General features: G+C 44.2%; 1 protein-coding gene across 1 annotated transcript in view; it reads left to right on the top strand.

Annotated features, from left to right (window-relative positions):
• DUXB (double homeobox B) overlaps positions 1-15,305 on the top strand; it is a 55,277-nt gene that overhangs the window by 17,889 nt on the left and 22,083 nt on the right. The window contains 1 exon segment of the mRNA XM_042917920.1: positions 14,769-14,855. Coding sequence (XP_042773854.1) covers positions 14,769-14,855 — 87 coding nt within the window.

The following is a 15,305-nucleotide window of genomic DNA, read 5'->3' as shown; positions in this document are numbered from 1 at the left end:
ATTTATATAGAATATAGAGGAAGGAAGAAAAAAGGGGGGAGTAAAACCACAAGAGTCTCTTAACTATAGAGAATAAACTGAAGGCTGGTGGAGGAGAGGTGGGGGGGAGGAAAGGTGAAATGGGTAATGGGTATTAAGGAGGGCACTTGTTATGATGAGTACTGGGTGTTGTACCTAAGTGATGAATCACTAAATTCTACTCCTGAAACTAATATTACACTGTATGCTAACTAACTAGAATTTAAATAAAAAACTTCAAACAAAAAGCGTATATTAGTGGTTTCATCTTTTTGAAATAACGAAATATTCTTCAATTAGTTACGACAGTTGCACAACCTTGTGAATGTACTCGAAATCACTGAAATATACACTTTAAAATGATGACTCTTATGGTATGTTAATTACATCGCAGCAACAACAGCACGCAATTAAACCAAATACCACTATGGATTCCAAAAGACTGACCTTAAGCCTGGGGCAAACCAGCCATATCAGTAAGAATAAATAGAACACCAACACTGTGGCTTCTCTGATTTTGACACATATTCTCAATCTTTCAAAAGTCCAATAGTGTTGCCAGAAAAGCATTTTCCTTTTAAGCCTTATAATAAGCTGGTCCATTGTTGTCATCATTCCTTGCCTGACATGTGATTTTATTTTATTTCCACAACACAGTAAATTTTGATAGATCACAGTAATTTCAACCCATGAGGAACTTCCAACTGTAGGAGTGAATTAGAAAGATATTTTTATATTGCCTATTTAAGATAACAGGTCCTAGCACCAAGCTTCGGGCAAAATACATCAAAAGAATGAACTGAAGGTTAAGGTTCCTTTTAGATCTCAATTTTTATAACATCACAAAAATTCTTGCCTAAAAGCAATCCAAATTATTCAACTGCAAGATATTCTATATTCACCTCATTCAGCCTGAGGGAAAGAACAAAGTCAGTAGCAGGAAACACTTCTAAGGTTGAAGCACATTCGTCTTCTCATTATGTTCTTCTGAGTCACCAGTCCCTGAATACGACACCAGGGCCCCTCAGAGAGAAAACCCAAGGAAAAGCTCTTTGAAAAGTTTTCTATGATGTCGTATTTGCAAAGGTAATTCTCACGTGAAAAGAAGCCATAAGAAATTCAAGTAATGAAACTGAACTACCATGTCCAACAATTATTGCCATTTTACCCTGCCCAGATCAGTCAATTAAAGTTAACTCTCTCTCCAAATTAGTGTTAGATAGCACTGAATCCCAATTTGATTTAAAAAAATACTTTGTATACTTGTTTCTATTTTTAAAAGTTTCTTGCTGTGATTACGAAAAAAATGTGGGAATGAAGGGTGGTTTGTTTGCCTCTAATGCTGTTTATCACAGAACAGGGTTGATACTCAGTCTCAGGAGGCTCCGTGGGGATCTATACTCGAGAGTTTGTATACTGAACTAACCAGACATCCTCATTATAAGTTGATTCCAAATATAAAGGAATCCAGTGGCACGTTATCCAGAAGCAACTTTGATGACAAGTTTCTAGTCGGGTCTTCCTGGTGTCTGTTTTGTGCAAGACCTTGTCTTTCATTCTCACACACACACACAGCCCAGTGGGGTTGTGCAACACCACAGCCCTGCTTAAATCCTTCTTTAAAAAGAAAAAAACTGTATTTGGGTCTAACTGACATATAAAAAATTGCACACATTTAATGTATACATCTTGATGGGTTTGACATTTGCACACACCTGTCATACGATCACCACAACCAACGTATTAAACATAACCATCACCTCCAAAAATTTCCTTGTGCTCTTTTGTGGGCTTTTTTTAATTTGTTGCTGGTTTGGGGGTTAGAGGACTTAATATGAGATATATATTCTTAACGTATCTTAAGCTTCACAATGCCGTACTGTTAACTATGGGCACACGTGAATAAATGCTTCACGATATTGACGACAATGACAATGAACATGACATCAGGTACTATTACATATGTTCATTTATTTACATAATCAATGATTTCGTATTGACCACCGCATTTGTGCCAGGCCCCTGTCTGGGCATTGGTGACAGGACAACGAACAAGGAAAACGAGGCGCCTGACCTCCTGAAGTTCTACATTTCAGTGAAGGGAGGGAGAAAGTAAACAAAGCATATGTGAATAAAATCATTTGAAATACTGATAAGCGCTACGGAGAAAATACAGTTGAACAAAATGGGAAGCGACCAGGCAAGACAATTTACAAAGGTTCACTAAAGCGCACAGAGAGAGCGATCAGCTCATCGGGCCATCTTGCACCCACAAAAACCAGTGGAGTTCCTATGCAGAGAATATTGTGGAAACATAACATATTCCAATATCAGATGTTTGAAGGCCAGGCAAGGAATCAATGTACCAATAAAAACATTCAACTCACATCAGATTTAAACTGGGGTTGGCTTTAAAAAGTCTCCCATTAGATTCAGGGGGCATACCTTGATAACACAGGTAGTTCCCTCCTGTTTCAGCTTTCAAAAGCTGTGCGCCTAAAGACTAGCCACAATTCTGAGATTTAGCAACGAAGGGGAAAAAAGCACATTTTCAACTTTGTCTGGAAGACAGAACACAAAAACTATAAATCCTGAAAGGTCTCACTGAACTGATATCACCACCACACTCGGAAGTCAGGAAAGGGATGCGATTTTCCAATCAACAAATTAACAAAGTCAAAATGCGACATGGGAGGGCAAAGGTAGCTGCAAATGGTCTAGGTATGGATTGTTTATAACCATTTCTTTCAAGAGAGCTCTTTTTTAAAATTTTTTTAACATTTATTTATTTTTGAGAGACAGAGAGAGGTAGAGCATGAGCAGGGGAGGGGGAGAGAGAGAGAGAGAGATACAGAATCCAAAGCAGGCTCCAGGCTCTGAGATGTCAGCACAGAGCCTGACGCGGGGCTCGAACTCACGACCTGCGAGACCATGACCTGAGCTGAAGTCAGACGCTCAACCAACTGAGCCACGCAGGCGCCCCAAGACAGCTCTTTTAATACTTGACATAATATTAACTAAGAAACAAACCTTCTCTGAATTTATATAATGTCTTTCAAGTACTCAATGCAATTTGTAAACGGTAATTTATAAATGTGTTCGGCAAAGATATCTGCAAAAGTGAGGGAGGGACGTGACGCTCTTGCTACATGCAGGACACTCAGCCATCCTCAATGAAGCAGCCGTGTTCATTTGAAGGATCAATGGATGGCAGCGAGCTGGAGACAGGGACGCCAGCTCAAGGTTCCTCGGCATCCTCTGTACCCCTGCGGCAGATAACACAGGTCAAATATTCCAGCTTATCTTTGCTCTCGGTCCTAGTCCATTTGAGCTCCTGTAACAAAATACCACTGTGACCAACAGATAATTTCTGCCTCACAGTTTTGGAGGCTGGAGGTCCGAGATCAGGTGCCGGCATGGCCAGGTTCTGGTGAAGGCCCCTTCTCGGTTGCAGACCTCAAATTTCTCATTGTGTTCTCACCAGTTAAGAAGTCTTGGCCTTTCTGATCGGCCACAAAGTCTACTTTCTGAGATAATTCTAATCCATGTTCACTTGTAATACCAGAACTTTTTATTATTATTTGTGATATTTCACTTTGTTAATTGATAAGAGGCTGAAGTGAAACATATACTGTCATTCTTTACCTCGGTTTTAATTGAGCTCTGCTCTAATTATCAACAGACGAGACATTCGTGTTTGGCATCCATATTGGTCTCCCACCTGCATTCTGCATTCTCTCTGTGCTGCAGCCTTAGCCACCTGACCTGGGGGTGTGTGAGGGCACCTGTGTCCCAGGGCTCACAGAACGGTCCACAGGGGACACATTAAACAGTAAGTCTCCTATACGCACTAGTCTTTTTTCATAAATAAGAAAGAAGTTGGACTTCTCTTAATCATTGGGAGAACAAACTTAGTGTTTACGTGTGAAATGGTCATACAGCATGTGCAGGATGCCAGGCTTGAAGAAAGAGTCGGAGTTCACTGCCATATTTGAGCTTCTTGACATGATCAAGAAAACATCAAGACTCAAATGTCTTCGGTTCTACTTAAATTAGCTCCATTATGACAGAAAGCAGTGATCTCATCAGACCTGACTTATAACCTGCAAGAAATTCAAAACCGCCAAGGCTATTTCATTATTACCACGACCTCCATAGTTGTGTGCCTATTTTGTAATCTACATAATTTATCTGCATAGTACCACATACGTATAATTTATATATATATACATGTATGTATATATAGAGGATGTTTCTAACACAACATTTTATTAGAAAGGCTGTTCAGTCAAAATAGTTTAGAGACTCTAGTCTAAAACACCATCTAAATCATACCAATCCCTTAATTGAAAACTATCATTTAATCTCCACTGGCTACAAGGTAGAGTCCCAACCCCCTTTCTTATCCTTAATTCCTACCACTCTTTTATTCCTGCCAACTGCATGGACTCATTCAGTCTTCCCTGATCTGGTTATAGTACTTTGAGTATCTACTTCTACATGATATTTCCACAGCTGGGGACGACTGTTATTTCCCCCTTCTCAAGTGGCAAATTTCCACACATCTTTTGCACCCTGATGGATGGTCACCTGCTCTGTGAAGCATGCCATCTTAGCCATTGGGGATCCACATCCGTGTCTCCCCCATAAGGACAGGAGCCCTGTGAGGCAGGAAACACATCCTATTCTCTGCAGGTCTTCTACACCAAACAGGAATGAATGTTAATCAACGCCTTCGTAAATATATCTAAATCCATTTAGAGGTGGCAAAGTATCCTTAACAACTGTAATATTTCCACTACTTGGTTCTGGTGAGGAGAATGTCATAAATCACTGCCATCTATGACGAGTGCTTGTAGGCAAAATATCTTTATAAATTTTACACTGAAGTAAAAATGCCATGAGAAGAGATACAGGAATAAAGCAGAGCTCAACAAAACGGACTTGTGTACCCAAACTAATACCAAATATATAATTTCATAGATCTCTTAAAAGAATCTAGAAATTCTGGCACTGGGCATTTTCTGAAAAGCGTCTCAGTTGTACAACATTGCCACCTAGTGGTAGACTTCGTAACACAGTAAGTCAATCCGATTTTCACGGTTTCAAAGATAATATATTAAGTTAGCTTCTGGCCATAGTGGAATAACATAGGATGAATTTGCCCTTCCACCAGGGGGGGGAAAAAACGGATAAAATATACCACACAATTGTTCGCAAGATACTGGATAACAGGCAATAAAGGACACTAGTTCTGTGAAACAGATAACAAACAAGGTCAGCCCCTCAGTTGTCCCCAGATTGATTGCCGCCCTGAAAGAGATCCCAGACCACAGTGCAAGGAGGGCGGCGGCGGGGGGAGAGGAGAGTCATTATTGATAATGTGTCAATATTTGCTTATCAACTGTAACTTTGTCGCACTAATGCAAGATGTTAATTATAAGAGAAATTGTGTTTATAAGAACGCTTTGTACTTCACGCTCAATTTTTTCTGTAAAGCTAAAATTGCACTGCACAGTGTATGTGGGCAAGGTTTTCAGAGCTCTGGGGGTACCCCTGGGCCAGCTGCGGGGATCCACAGGTGAGACATTCCCAGCAGCCAAGGGGCAGACTTCTCGATGGAATCTGCGATGCAGTTAGTAGGATCACGTGCCTTTAATGCCCTCTAAGAGTCTTATCTGCCGCTCCCAGCCTCTTCCCGACCCCCAGCCCCACTCCCCTAGTCCTGAAGCTCATGATTTAGTCCTCTGGATGGAGCAAGAGAGAAATGACTCCCTTTGGCAGCGTCCCACACAACCAGGAAAGCGGGTACTCACTCGTAGGTTCTCCCTTTCCCCATAGGAGAAATCAGAGGGAGGATGAGAGCTCTCTTGGCCCTAAGCTGTGCAGCCCTGGGGAAGGTGTGAGGAAGGTCAAACTATTCCTTCTATCCACTCCAATGTGTCCAAACTTTTATTTGTGCCCCAACAGTGTGATGGAAATTCTCCTCTGGAAACTCAAACTTCTACAAAGTTCTCTCATCAGTATTTTCCAGGGTCTCCTAGACTGGCAGCCAAGAGGGACTGGAGTGGGTTCACGGACCAATGCAGGGTCCACAGCCAAGACCTAGATCTATGTGCCTATTCGCCAATGGACAGGTGGGTGAGACTCCACCTGGGACCCTTGGCATGTGGTGCTGGATCCAACAGCTCCCACAAAGCTCATCCACTTTTGTCTGTGGATGAATGCCAAACCGGTGGGGGGGGGGGGGGGGCAGGTGCAAAAACAAGGTACACTCCTGTGATGCTGGCACCCTGGATACATTTTTGATTGTCATGTTGGGGAAGGATGCTACTGGCATTGAGTGGGACAGAAACAGGGATACAGACAAACATCTCCTAACTGTATAGGACAGCTCCCATGAAGAATGATCCTTTACAAAATGTCAACAGAACCAAGGCTGAGAGATGATGAAAATTTTCCAAACAGTTCTGAAAAAGAAGAACAAGAGTAGATGACTTAAACTACCTGATTTCAAGAGTTAATATAAAGCCATGGTGACTGAAACAGTGCAAATGCTGTAAAGATAGACAAATCAATGGAACAGAGTGAGGAATACAGAAACAGACTTATACATATACAGTGATTTTTCCACCAAAGCACCAAGGCCATTTGATGGGGAAAGGATCTTTCAACAAATTGTACTGAAACAATAAAATATATGTATGAACTTTTACCCTTACCTCACACCATATACAAAAACTAACTCAGGCTGTATCATAGGCCAATTTCAGGAGCTAAATCTGTAAACATTCTAGGAGAAAACTAAGAGAAAATCTTAGTGATCCTAGGGATGAAAAAGTTAATTAAATACAACACGAAGAGAACAAAATTGTTTTAATTTAATAAATTTCACTTCAGGGGCGCCTGGGTGGCTCAGTTGGTTGACTGACTTTGGCTCAGGTCATGATCTCATGGTTCATGAGTTCAAGCCCTGCAGCAGGCTCTGTGCTGACATCTCGGAGCCTGGAGCCTGCTTCAGATTCTGTGTCTCCCTTTCTTTCTGCCCCTCCCCCACTCGCACTCTGTGTCTCTCTCAAAAATAAACATAAAAAAAAATGTTTAAGCTTCTTAATAAATTTCACTTCTTTCATAGGTATTTTGCACTCCTAGAAAAAGGTCTCCAGTAAAACACTGTATGCATTGTCTGAAGTCCGATGCCTAGTGAGGGATGAAGGCAGCGGCTGACAGGGATGTGCCCACCAGCCCAAGAACTTGACATCCCCACCCCTGCCCCTTCATTCACAGACTGCACTCGGGCAACCTCACCCCTGTCACTAGCATCCTCCAGGGGAGCAGACGGTAGAATCCACACTTCCATCACCTGCCTCCATGCCCGCTCGGCCAGGGCTTCTGTTTGCTTCCTTTGCAGGTGTGGGTCAAGCAAGTGTCCATAGCACTCACACTCACTGTGTGTCATCGGTGCCATCTAAGCATCACATCCTTGGCACAGGGTCACCCACCCTTGGCAGTCCCCTGGGTGAAAGAGATTTAATATCACATGGATTTCCATATGCCCTGCCTGGAACCAGCTCCGTTCTGGCAAGCAACCAGATCAGGTACCTAATTTGAGTGTTGTGACCAGCCTGGCCACACACAAAACCATGTCCCAGGTAAAGACAAAGTTCACTCCAATGTGGAGATGATGAGTGTGGAGGCAGTGGCACCAGACGATGCCAAGAGAGCTTGACTTTGTCATCTGCCTCAGTCCGGGCCCTTGGCTGTGCTCCCACTTCCCTTATTCCTGACTCAGCCTGAAGTCTTCTTCCCCAGGAAGGACAGGGTCTGACAAAGTCAGAAGCAGAGGACATGAAGGACAAAGTGTTACTGCATGTGAGGGTTCTCATCATGGTGATAAAAATGATATTCTGGATGTGACGTGACTTCACAGTGGCCTCTGGGCCACGGTGGGTGTGCCAGTATTCATGATGATCTGTGTGCTGCTGGTCCTGCAGAACTTCTAGGGGGCCTTAGGCCAGACCCAGCTCCCCACTCATTGCTACGTGCAGTGGCAGTCGTGATAGTCATGGTCAGATTCACCGTTATCAAGATCTGACTTAAAATATATACCTGACTTCCTAGAGGGACAAAGTGGACACTGGAGACTCTGCCCCTCCGGAGGAAAGACCATACATTTTTGAGAAGCTATGACTAAGTGAAAATGTGTTTCAAGGGCCTGAGTCAGAAGGGTTCACCGGAACCCTTTGGGGAGACACAGTACCAGCAATAAGAAAGTTGGAGACCGATCAATGATAGTCCCATTTACTGAAACGTATAAAACTGAGGAAAGTGGTTTTGCAGGGAGTCAGGGAAAGGGAAGAATTTTGATTGAAACATGTTAAGTCAGAGTTGTCCACTAAGACATCCAGATGCAGATTTTTGGTGGTTCAATATCCAAGTCTAGAAATCAGAGGAATTTGTGCAGGGGATATAAGCTGTGATTCTGGGAGACACACATTTAAGACAATCATGTGCGTGAATAGCCAAAGCTAGAAATGATGATGTTGATGATTTCTAAAGATACCACCCTCCTTACACCTATGTTGACTTCAGATGTTTTAGTTATTGATTGCCACAATAATGCTGCATTAAAGATGACCACAAAACCTCAAAAAAAAAAAAAAAAGAAAGTTGGAGACCATGAATAAAGATCTGTAGAGGAGACATTCCAAAACTACCCAACGAGGAGAAATCTCAAGATCTGAAACAAATCAAACAAATGGCTGACATTACCAGAAAAACCCAGTCTTTACAAGTAACATCAGAGAACCAAAATCAAGTCACTGTCGCTGTTAACCTCTGCAAAATCCATCAGGAAAATGAAGAAAAAAAAATCAGGGAGCTCTTAGAGATGCTCTGGACAAAAATCCTCAACTTCAAGGAAGCCTGATCAAGGAAGTCAGATCAAGCTTCCAGGTAAACATTGCAGAAGATGGGGGCAGGGCTGCTGCTGTCAGACTTCAGATGTTTTAGAAAAGCTTAAGCGGATAGCTCAGGTTCTTCCCCCATGCCAGTCTTCCCCCATGCCAGAAATTCAGAAAAAAAATAGCCTAGGAATCTTCTCCAACAAGGGGCTTCACTGGCCCCACAATTTCTCCTCATCCTCCATCAGCCACAGGAAATGTCTCTGCACCAAAGGCTGTCCACACCACCTGAAAACAGAAGTGAATCATCACCCAGTTGACCCCATTTTCCATTGATCCTACAATTACAGAACCAGAACCACAGCAAAATGTTCTTATTCTCTCCACTAAAATCATTTTCTAATACAATTTAAGTTTTATTGCTATTAAGTGATTATGTAATGTCTAAAATGAAAACCACATGGGGTTCATACTTCGTAGATAATGTTCTATAGTTGTAGATTATTTCAATGTGACACTAAGTTAATTGCTTCATTTTATTCTATTTGCAAACAGCATAATTACAGTTTATGTTGTTTTTAGGAAGTCTTCTAAAATAATCCAGGAAACCAGTATTTCATTTTGCCTTTCTCTTAAAATAATTTTGATGCTTCTCTTCTGGTTTTATTGCCATTGTATAAAGTGATTACACAACATCTCAATAGGAGACCTGACAGAATTACAACATTGAGAATTGTGGATTATTTTGTTCCTGATGTGAATGTGAATCAGATTTAACCCTGAGGCCACCTGCTTCCACCCCACTCAACCTGCACTCCTGAGGGTACTGAGAGGCAACGTTAACCTTGACTCTGAAAGGTGCCCCAGGGGAGCCCTGACTGGGTTCAAAGGTCAAGCCCAGCAACTCTTCACCTAGGACCTGACCCAGGCAAAATTATGAAGGCGACAATGCCTTTCCAGGACCCCGACTCTCTTCCCAGTCCTGTGTCCTGTATCACCCTGCCCCATCACAAGCATGGATTTAGGGATGGAAAGGACCTCAGAGGCCAGCAGTCAACCCCTACTCCCTCCTTCCCTGAATCGTCTCCACTTTACAACTGTACAGCAAATGGAAACAACTTAAGACCCTAAATGAGACCATGAGGCCATGATGCTAAAAGCCCACCAATGCCTCTAAATCACACTGAGATTCAAATCCATGCTCCAGTGACCCGTGAGGTGATGCATGTCCTGGTCCAGACATGTGCAGGCCCACGCCCCTCCTACACAGCCACTGACCATCCTTCTGTCCAACCAGCATCTCAAGCTCACTCGTGTCATTTCTTCCACCAGGAACACCTTTCCCCAGATGGGTGGGTGTTGCCTCCTTCATTTCGACACCCACTCTGGTCCTGTCTTCTTGAAGGGCGCCCTTTCCTGACCACCACAGACTAGTGGTTGTGTTCATCCATTCCTCTCTATCACTTCACCCCACGTATGGCCTCATAGTGCCCATCCTTTCTGAAATCATCTTATTTCCATGTTTATTCGCATGTATTTTCTACATCACCCTCCGCCCTACAAGGACAAGTAGAACAGAGATTATCTTATTCCTGCTGAGGCCTCTCTCCTGTCTAGAGCATGAAAGGCACTCGAGGGTTGCAGAAATTGAGCAAGAAATGAACAAGTGACTCCAGTGGGAAGACAGCCATGCAGCCTCAGACCTGCCCAGACGGTAATGGTGGGTCTCCCACATACGTGTGGTGCCTCCTTGGAGCCAAACCTGGACCCAGCTGTTCCCACTGGCTGAATGTTCCCTGAAGAATGCAGGCTTTATCCTAGAAACGGCTCCTGTCTCAAGTGTGGGTTTCAGGCCAAAGGCTCCACAGTAATGCAGTTCATGTAGAAGGTAGAGTAAACTCAAGGTTGTAGGGAAAGAGGAAGCAATGTTACTGAAAGAGACACAGTGGGGTGGTCTCTGCCTCCTGTACTGAGTGTTACTGAAAGAGACACAGTGGGGTGGAGTACTGCCTCCTGTACTGAGTGTTGAGCAGGAAGGAGCTCAGGTGCTTTTATGGTAAAAGAAAACCCACTGGACTTCAAGGCCCAGATTTTCCACTGGTTTGGATAGTCCCTAGCAAGGAGGAACTTGCAAGCACTCAACACTCAGCTCTTCCCTAGAAGTCATGGCAAATATTTGCAAAGCACAGAACTCAAGAAAGCACAGACTTTCATAGGAACTCCGTGCTATTCTCCACTTCATCCCACTCAAAACCCACATAGGGCTGCCCTCTAGTGCAAGGGTTACATGTAGAGATGGGGAGATGGAAGTTCAAACAAGCTTCAAGTTATAAAACATTAAGGGGTGGTTGTCAGCTTGTGCTCTGAAGCCCAGGGACCAGGCTCCCCTTTGTACCTTCCCAGTTGGGTATCTTTGGGCACGTCACCTAGACCTGCTCCCTCAAACTCCTCACCTCTGACAGAGTTGTACAGGTTAAATGAGATGAGTTTATGGAAAACACTTAGCCCATGGTCAAATAAGTTGCTATTTTTACAATCACAAGTCTAAGTTAATGACATAACTGGCATTGCATCTGGGACATCCGTCCCCAAATCGCATTCATTTTCCATTCTCTGGAAAGCCGTTTTGCCTCTGAGTTTTACTGGCTGTCACACTGCACCAAAATGCAGTGTGAGAACCTCTCATGGAGGGAAATGGTCACTTACTCAGGAAGAGGTGCCCCCGGAAATTGTGAACATGCATATGCTTGGGCAGGTGTCTGCAGGGAGGACACATCTGAGCACACTCTTCCAGGGACCGAGCCAAACACCAGAGGGTGCAGGTGGGAAAGGGGCTCGGCCTTGAGTGCAGATCACAGGAATAGTCCCTGGAGCTGGGAAAGATCAAGGGAATTCAGGGCTGGTCATTCCAGGCTCACTGTGAGTGGGTAAGAAACAGTGGGAATGCAATTGGCAAATGCAGTCCTAATTAGAACCGGGGGCAGCGGTTGGGGGATCCTTTCTGGAAGTGGCAAAAACATTTTGGAGATAACTATGGGAACAAATGTGAGAGGGTCCATAAAGTAACATCGGAAATAATCTCGTGAGTGCTTCTTGGCAACAGGAGCAGCTGAAACCCAGGGAATATTCCCTCTGCCCTACTCTGAGCACTAGATCTAATTTGTGTCACCATCTGGTATCACCAGCATTTGAGTCTGAGCCTGTCTTCAAGTTCAGAGTGTGGCAAGGTCTCTGCCTCACTCCTGGCTACTGGTGACCTGCAGGCCTTTTACATAGACCACTCACTGCTCACGTACAAACCGGATAGGGCTGTAGTTCTCAGATAATGTTCTAGAACTGTACGTTTTTTCAGTGTGACTCTCGAAATCCAGTGTCTCCATGTTGTTCTATTTGTAGGTGTAATGACAGTATTTTGTAGCTATTAATAAAGTCCACTAAAATAATCAGAAACACAGAATTTTCTTTTTTCTTAAAATGACTGATATTTTTTTCCTCTTCTGCTTTCATTGCTAGTATATAAGTAAGAACGGTATTTTGGTTGGCTATATTTAACAAGGCCCCATAACACAGACACTAAGTGGCAATTTTATATGAGTGGACTCACAACCGGGAGATGTGAAACACAACGTTTATTTTAGTTGAGACAAGAGCCGAGTTACTCTAGTTATAACACTAGTATGTTTAACAAAATCAACGTTTGACTTAAGAAAAGGTAAGGCTGTGAAACATTTTATATGGCCAAGCACCCCTTCGGCATTCATCATGTGTAACTGTAATGATGGCTCCAAAGAGACCTGCCCTATGAATTCTGCCACCTTCATCCTTCATCCTCAGAATGGAGCTTTGGCCTCGATTAGCAGCCCAGAGAGGGAGCTTTGCTCCAGGAGCAACCCAGTTTCCCACACTTATGAGTCAGTGCTCTCCACTCACCCTCTACCACCATGACCCTGACTGACATCTACCAGAACCAGCCTTTCAAAGAACACGTTTCAGTTCAGTTTGGTACAGAAGACATGGGAGTCATCAGAATGTGTAAGAGAAGCACTGAACTCATATTTAACCCTAAGACCACAAGCTTTTTACGTTCTGCAAGCTAAAGTACCTGGGATGATTCTTAAGACTCAATCTTAATCTTAACTCTGAAAGGTGCCCCAGGTGGGCCCCTTCTGAATTCATAGGACAAACCCAGTCCTCTTCAGCCAGGCCAGCCCCCAGAAGAAAATTATTCTAACAGAGACATTTTCAGGGCCTTGATCCTCGGTTCTGTTCTGTGCCCTTCACCTCCTGTCTCCATCACAAGTCTGGACTTGGGGTTAGAAAGGACCTCAAAAGGCCAGTCTGTCAACCCTTGTCCCTTCCAGACTACCAACCCTGTGACCACCTGCCACCCAGTGACAACTGGAACTGATGTCGATGGACAGTTTAGAATTCTGCCTTCCATCAGGAAAGGCTTCTTAATGTTCTGTTAATATGTCAAGGTCAGGTTTGTTTGTTTGTTTGTTTGTTTTTCAGAGCCTCACACTGGCTATTTCCTCTGCCAGGAACACCTTTCCCCAGACAGGTGGGTGCTGCCTTCTTCATTTAATACCAGCTCTGCTCCTGACTTCAAAAGTGACTTTCATGACCACCACACCCTACTGACTGCGCTCACTGTGTCCCTCTTGATCCCTTCTCCCTATTCACGGCCTCATAGAACCCATCCTCTCCGAAATAATTTTATTTTCATGTTTGTTGCCCATGTAGTGTCTGGATTTCCCTCTGAACGGTAAAGGTGAATCTTATTCTCACTGAGCCCTCTCCTGTCCAGCACATAACAGGCACTCATTAAGGATCTGGGGAATCGAGCAAGAAATGAATGGATGAATCCAGTCAGGCAGGACCTGAGACCTCATACAGTTCTGGCAGTTCTGGGCAGAACCCACACGCCTGTGGTGCCTCTTTCAAGCCTTACCTAGGACCCTGTTGTTCCCCGCTGCCCACACATTCCCTAAGGAACCTCAGCTTTATCTTACAGACTGCTCCACCCTCTCGCATGGGTGATGGGCCAGCCCCTTTGAGGTTGACCCTTGACGGTGAGTCATATACTCCACATTAATGTGGGTGTGGGAATGGTTGTGAACCAGGGTTGTGGGAAAGTTGGAAGAAGATGCCAAGGAAAGAGACATGGTAAGGATGGAACTCCTAAACCAAAGTTGAGCAGCAGAGAGCACGGGTGCTGTTGTGTTAAAGGAAAAGCCACTGGATCTCAGGGACCCAGATCATTTCACTGGCCTGGACAGTTCCAAGTGAGGAGGCGGAAAAGTGCATGCACTGATCAAGTCTTCCCTGGATGCAGGAATGAATGTTGTGGGCACACGACTACCAAAGCACAGAGTGCCATATTGTCTCCACACCAGGTTTTTATTGATCTCACTGAAGCTCACTCTGACTCTCCTTGAGGAAGGGGATGGCATGTAGAGGTGAGGAAACTGAGGCTCAAACTCAAACAAGCTCCAAATCACACAACATTCAGGTGGTTGACAGCTCAAGCTCTGAAGCCAGGCTTCCTGGGGTGAGCCTCACCTCTGCACCTTGCTAGCCAGGTACTCTGGACAGGTGATTTAAGTCTGCCTGCCCTCAACCGTCCCAGCTCGAGTGCGGATGAGGGTTGTTGTGCAGGTTAGCAGAGAGGAATTTACGTAAAGCCCGTGGCACATGTAAACCCTCCACTAAGCCGTTCCTTTTGGCATCACAAACGAAGCTGAGGACACACCTGGTATTGAATCTGGGACTTTTACCCCCAAATCCCATTCACTTCCACTCTCTGAAAAACTGTCTGCCTGTGTTTAAACTGTGCTTGCCTTGTAGATGGGTTCAAAGTGTTGGCAGTATGAGGATGTTTCCTGGAGGAAAATGGTAAGCATCGTTCACTCAGAAGAAGGAAACAGGGCGACTGTGAGTAAGCATGGGCCGCAGCCAGGTGCATGCAAGCTGGAAGCACATGGGCACAGCTTTCAAGGACAGAGTCAACCATTGGTGGGGACATGGTAGCAGAGAGGGGTTCAGCAGAAAACTCTGAGGGCCAGACAACAAGAACTGTCCCTGAGGTGAAGGAAACCACAGCTAGAGGGGGCTTTTCAGGCTCTGTGAGGGTGTGAAAGAAATGCTTAAGAAGTCACTACCATGTGGGATCCCAGTTAGGCACCAAGGGGACACTGCTTACACACCGACAAAAGATTGTAGAGCTCACTATCAAAATAAACACAAGGGGGTATCTTAGGTAGTATTAGAAGAAACATTTCGGGTCTTCTCTGAAATAATAATATACATCTCAGTGAGTGATTCCCTCCCCAGCTGCCCTGAGGACAGCAGGGCAAAGTCACTAATTCGTGTCACCATCTGGTA

The sequence above is a fragment of the Panthera leo genome, chromosome E2, assembly GCF_018350215.1.
Source record: "Panthera leo isolate Ple1 chromosome E2, P.leo_Ple1_pat1.1, whole genome shotgun sequence".
NCBI classification, from domain to species: Eukaryota; Metazoa; Chordata; class Mammalia; order Carnivora; family Felidae; genus Panthera; species Panthera leo.
This window is presented reverse-complemented; position numbering and strand designations above follow the sequence as displayed.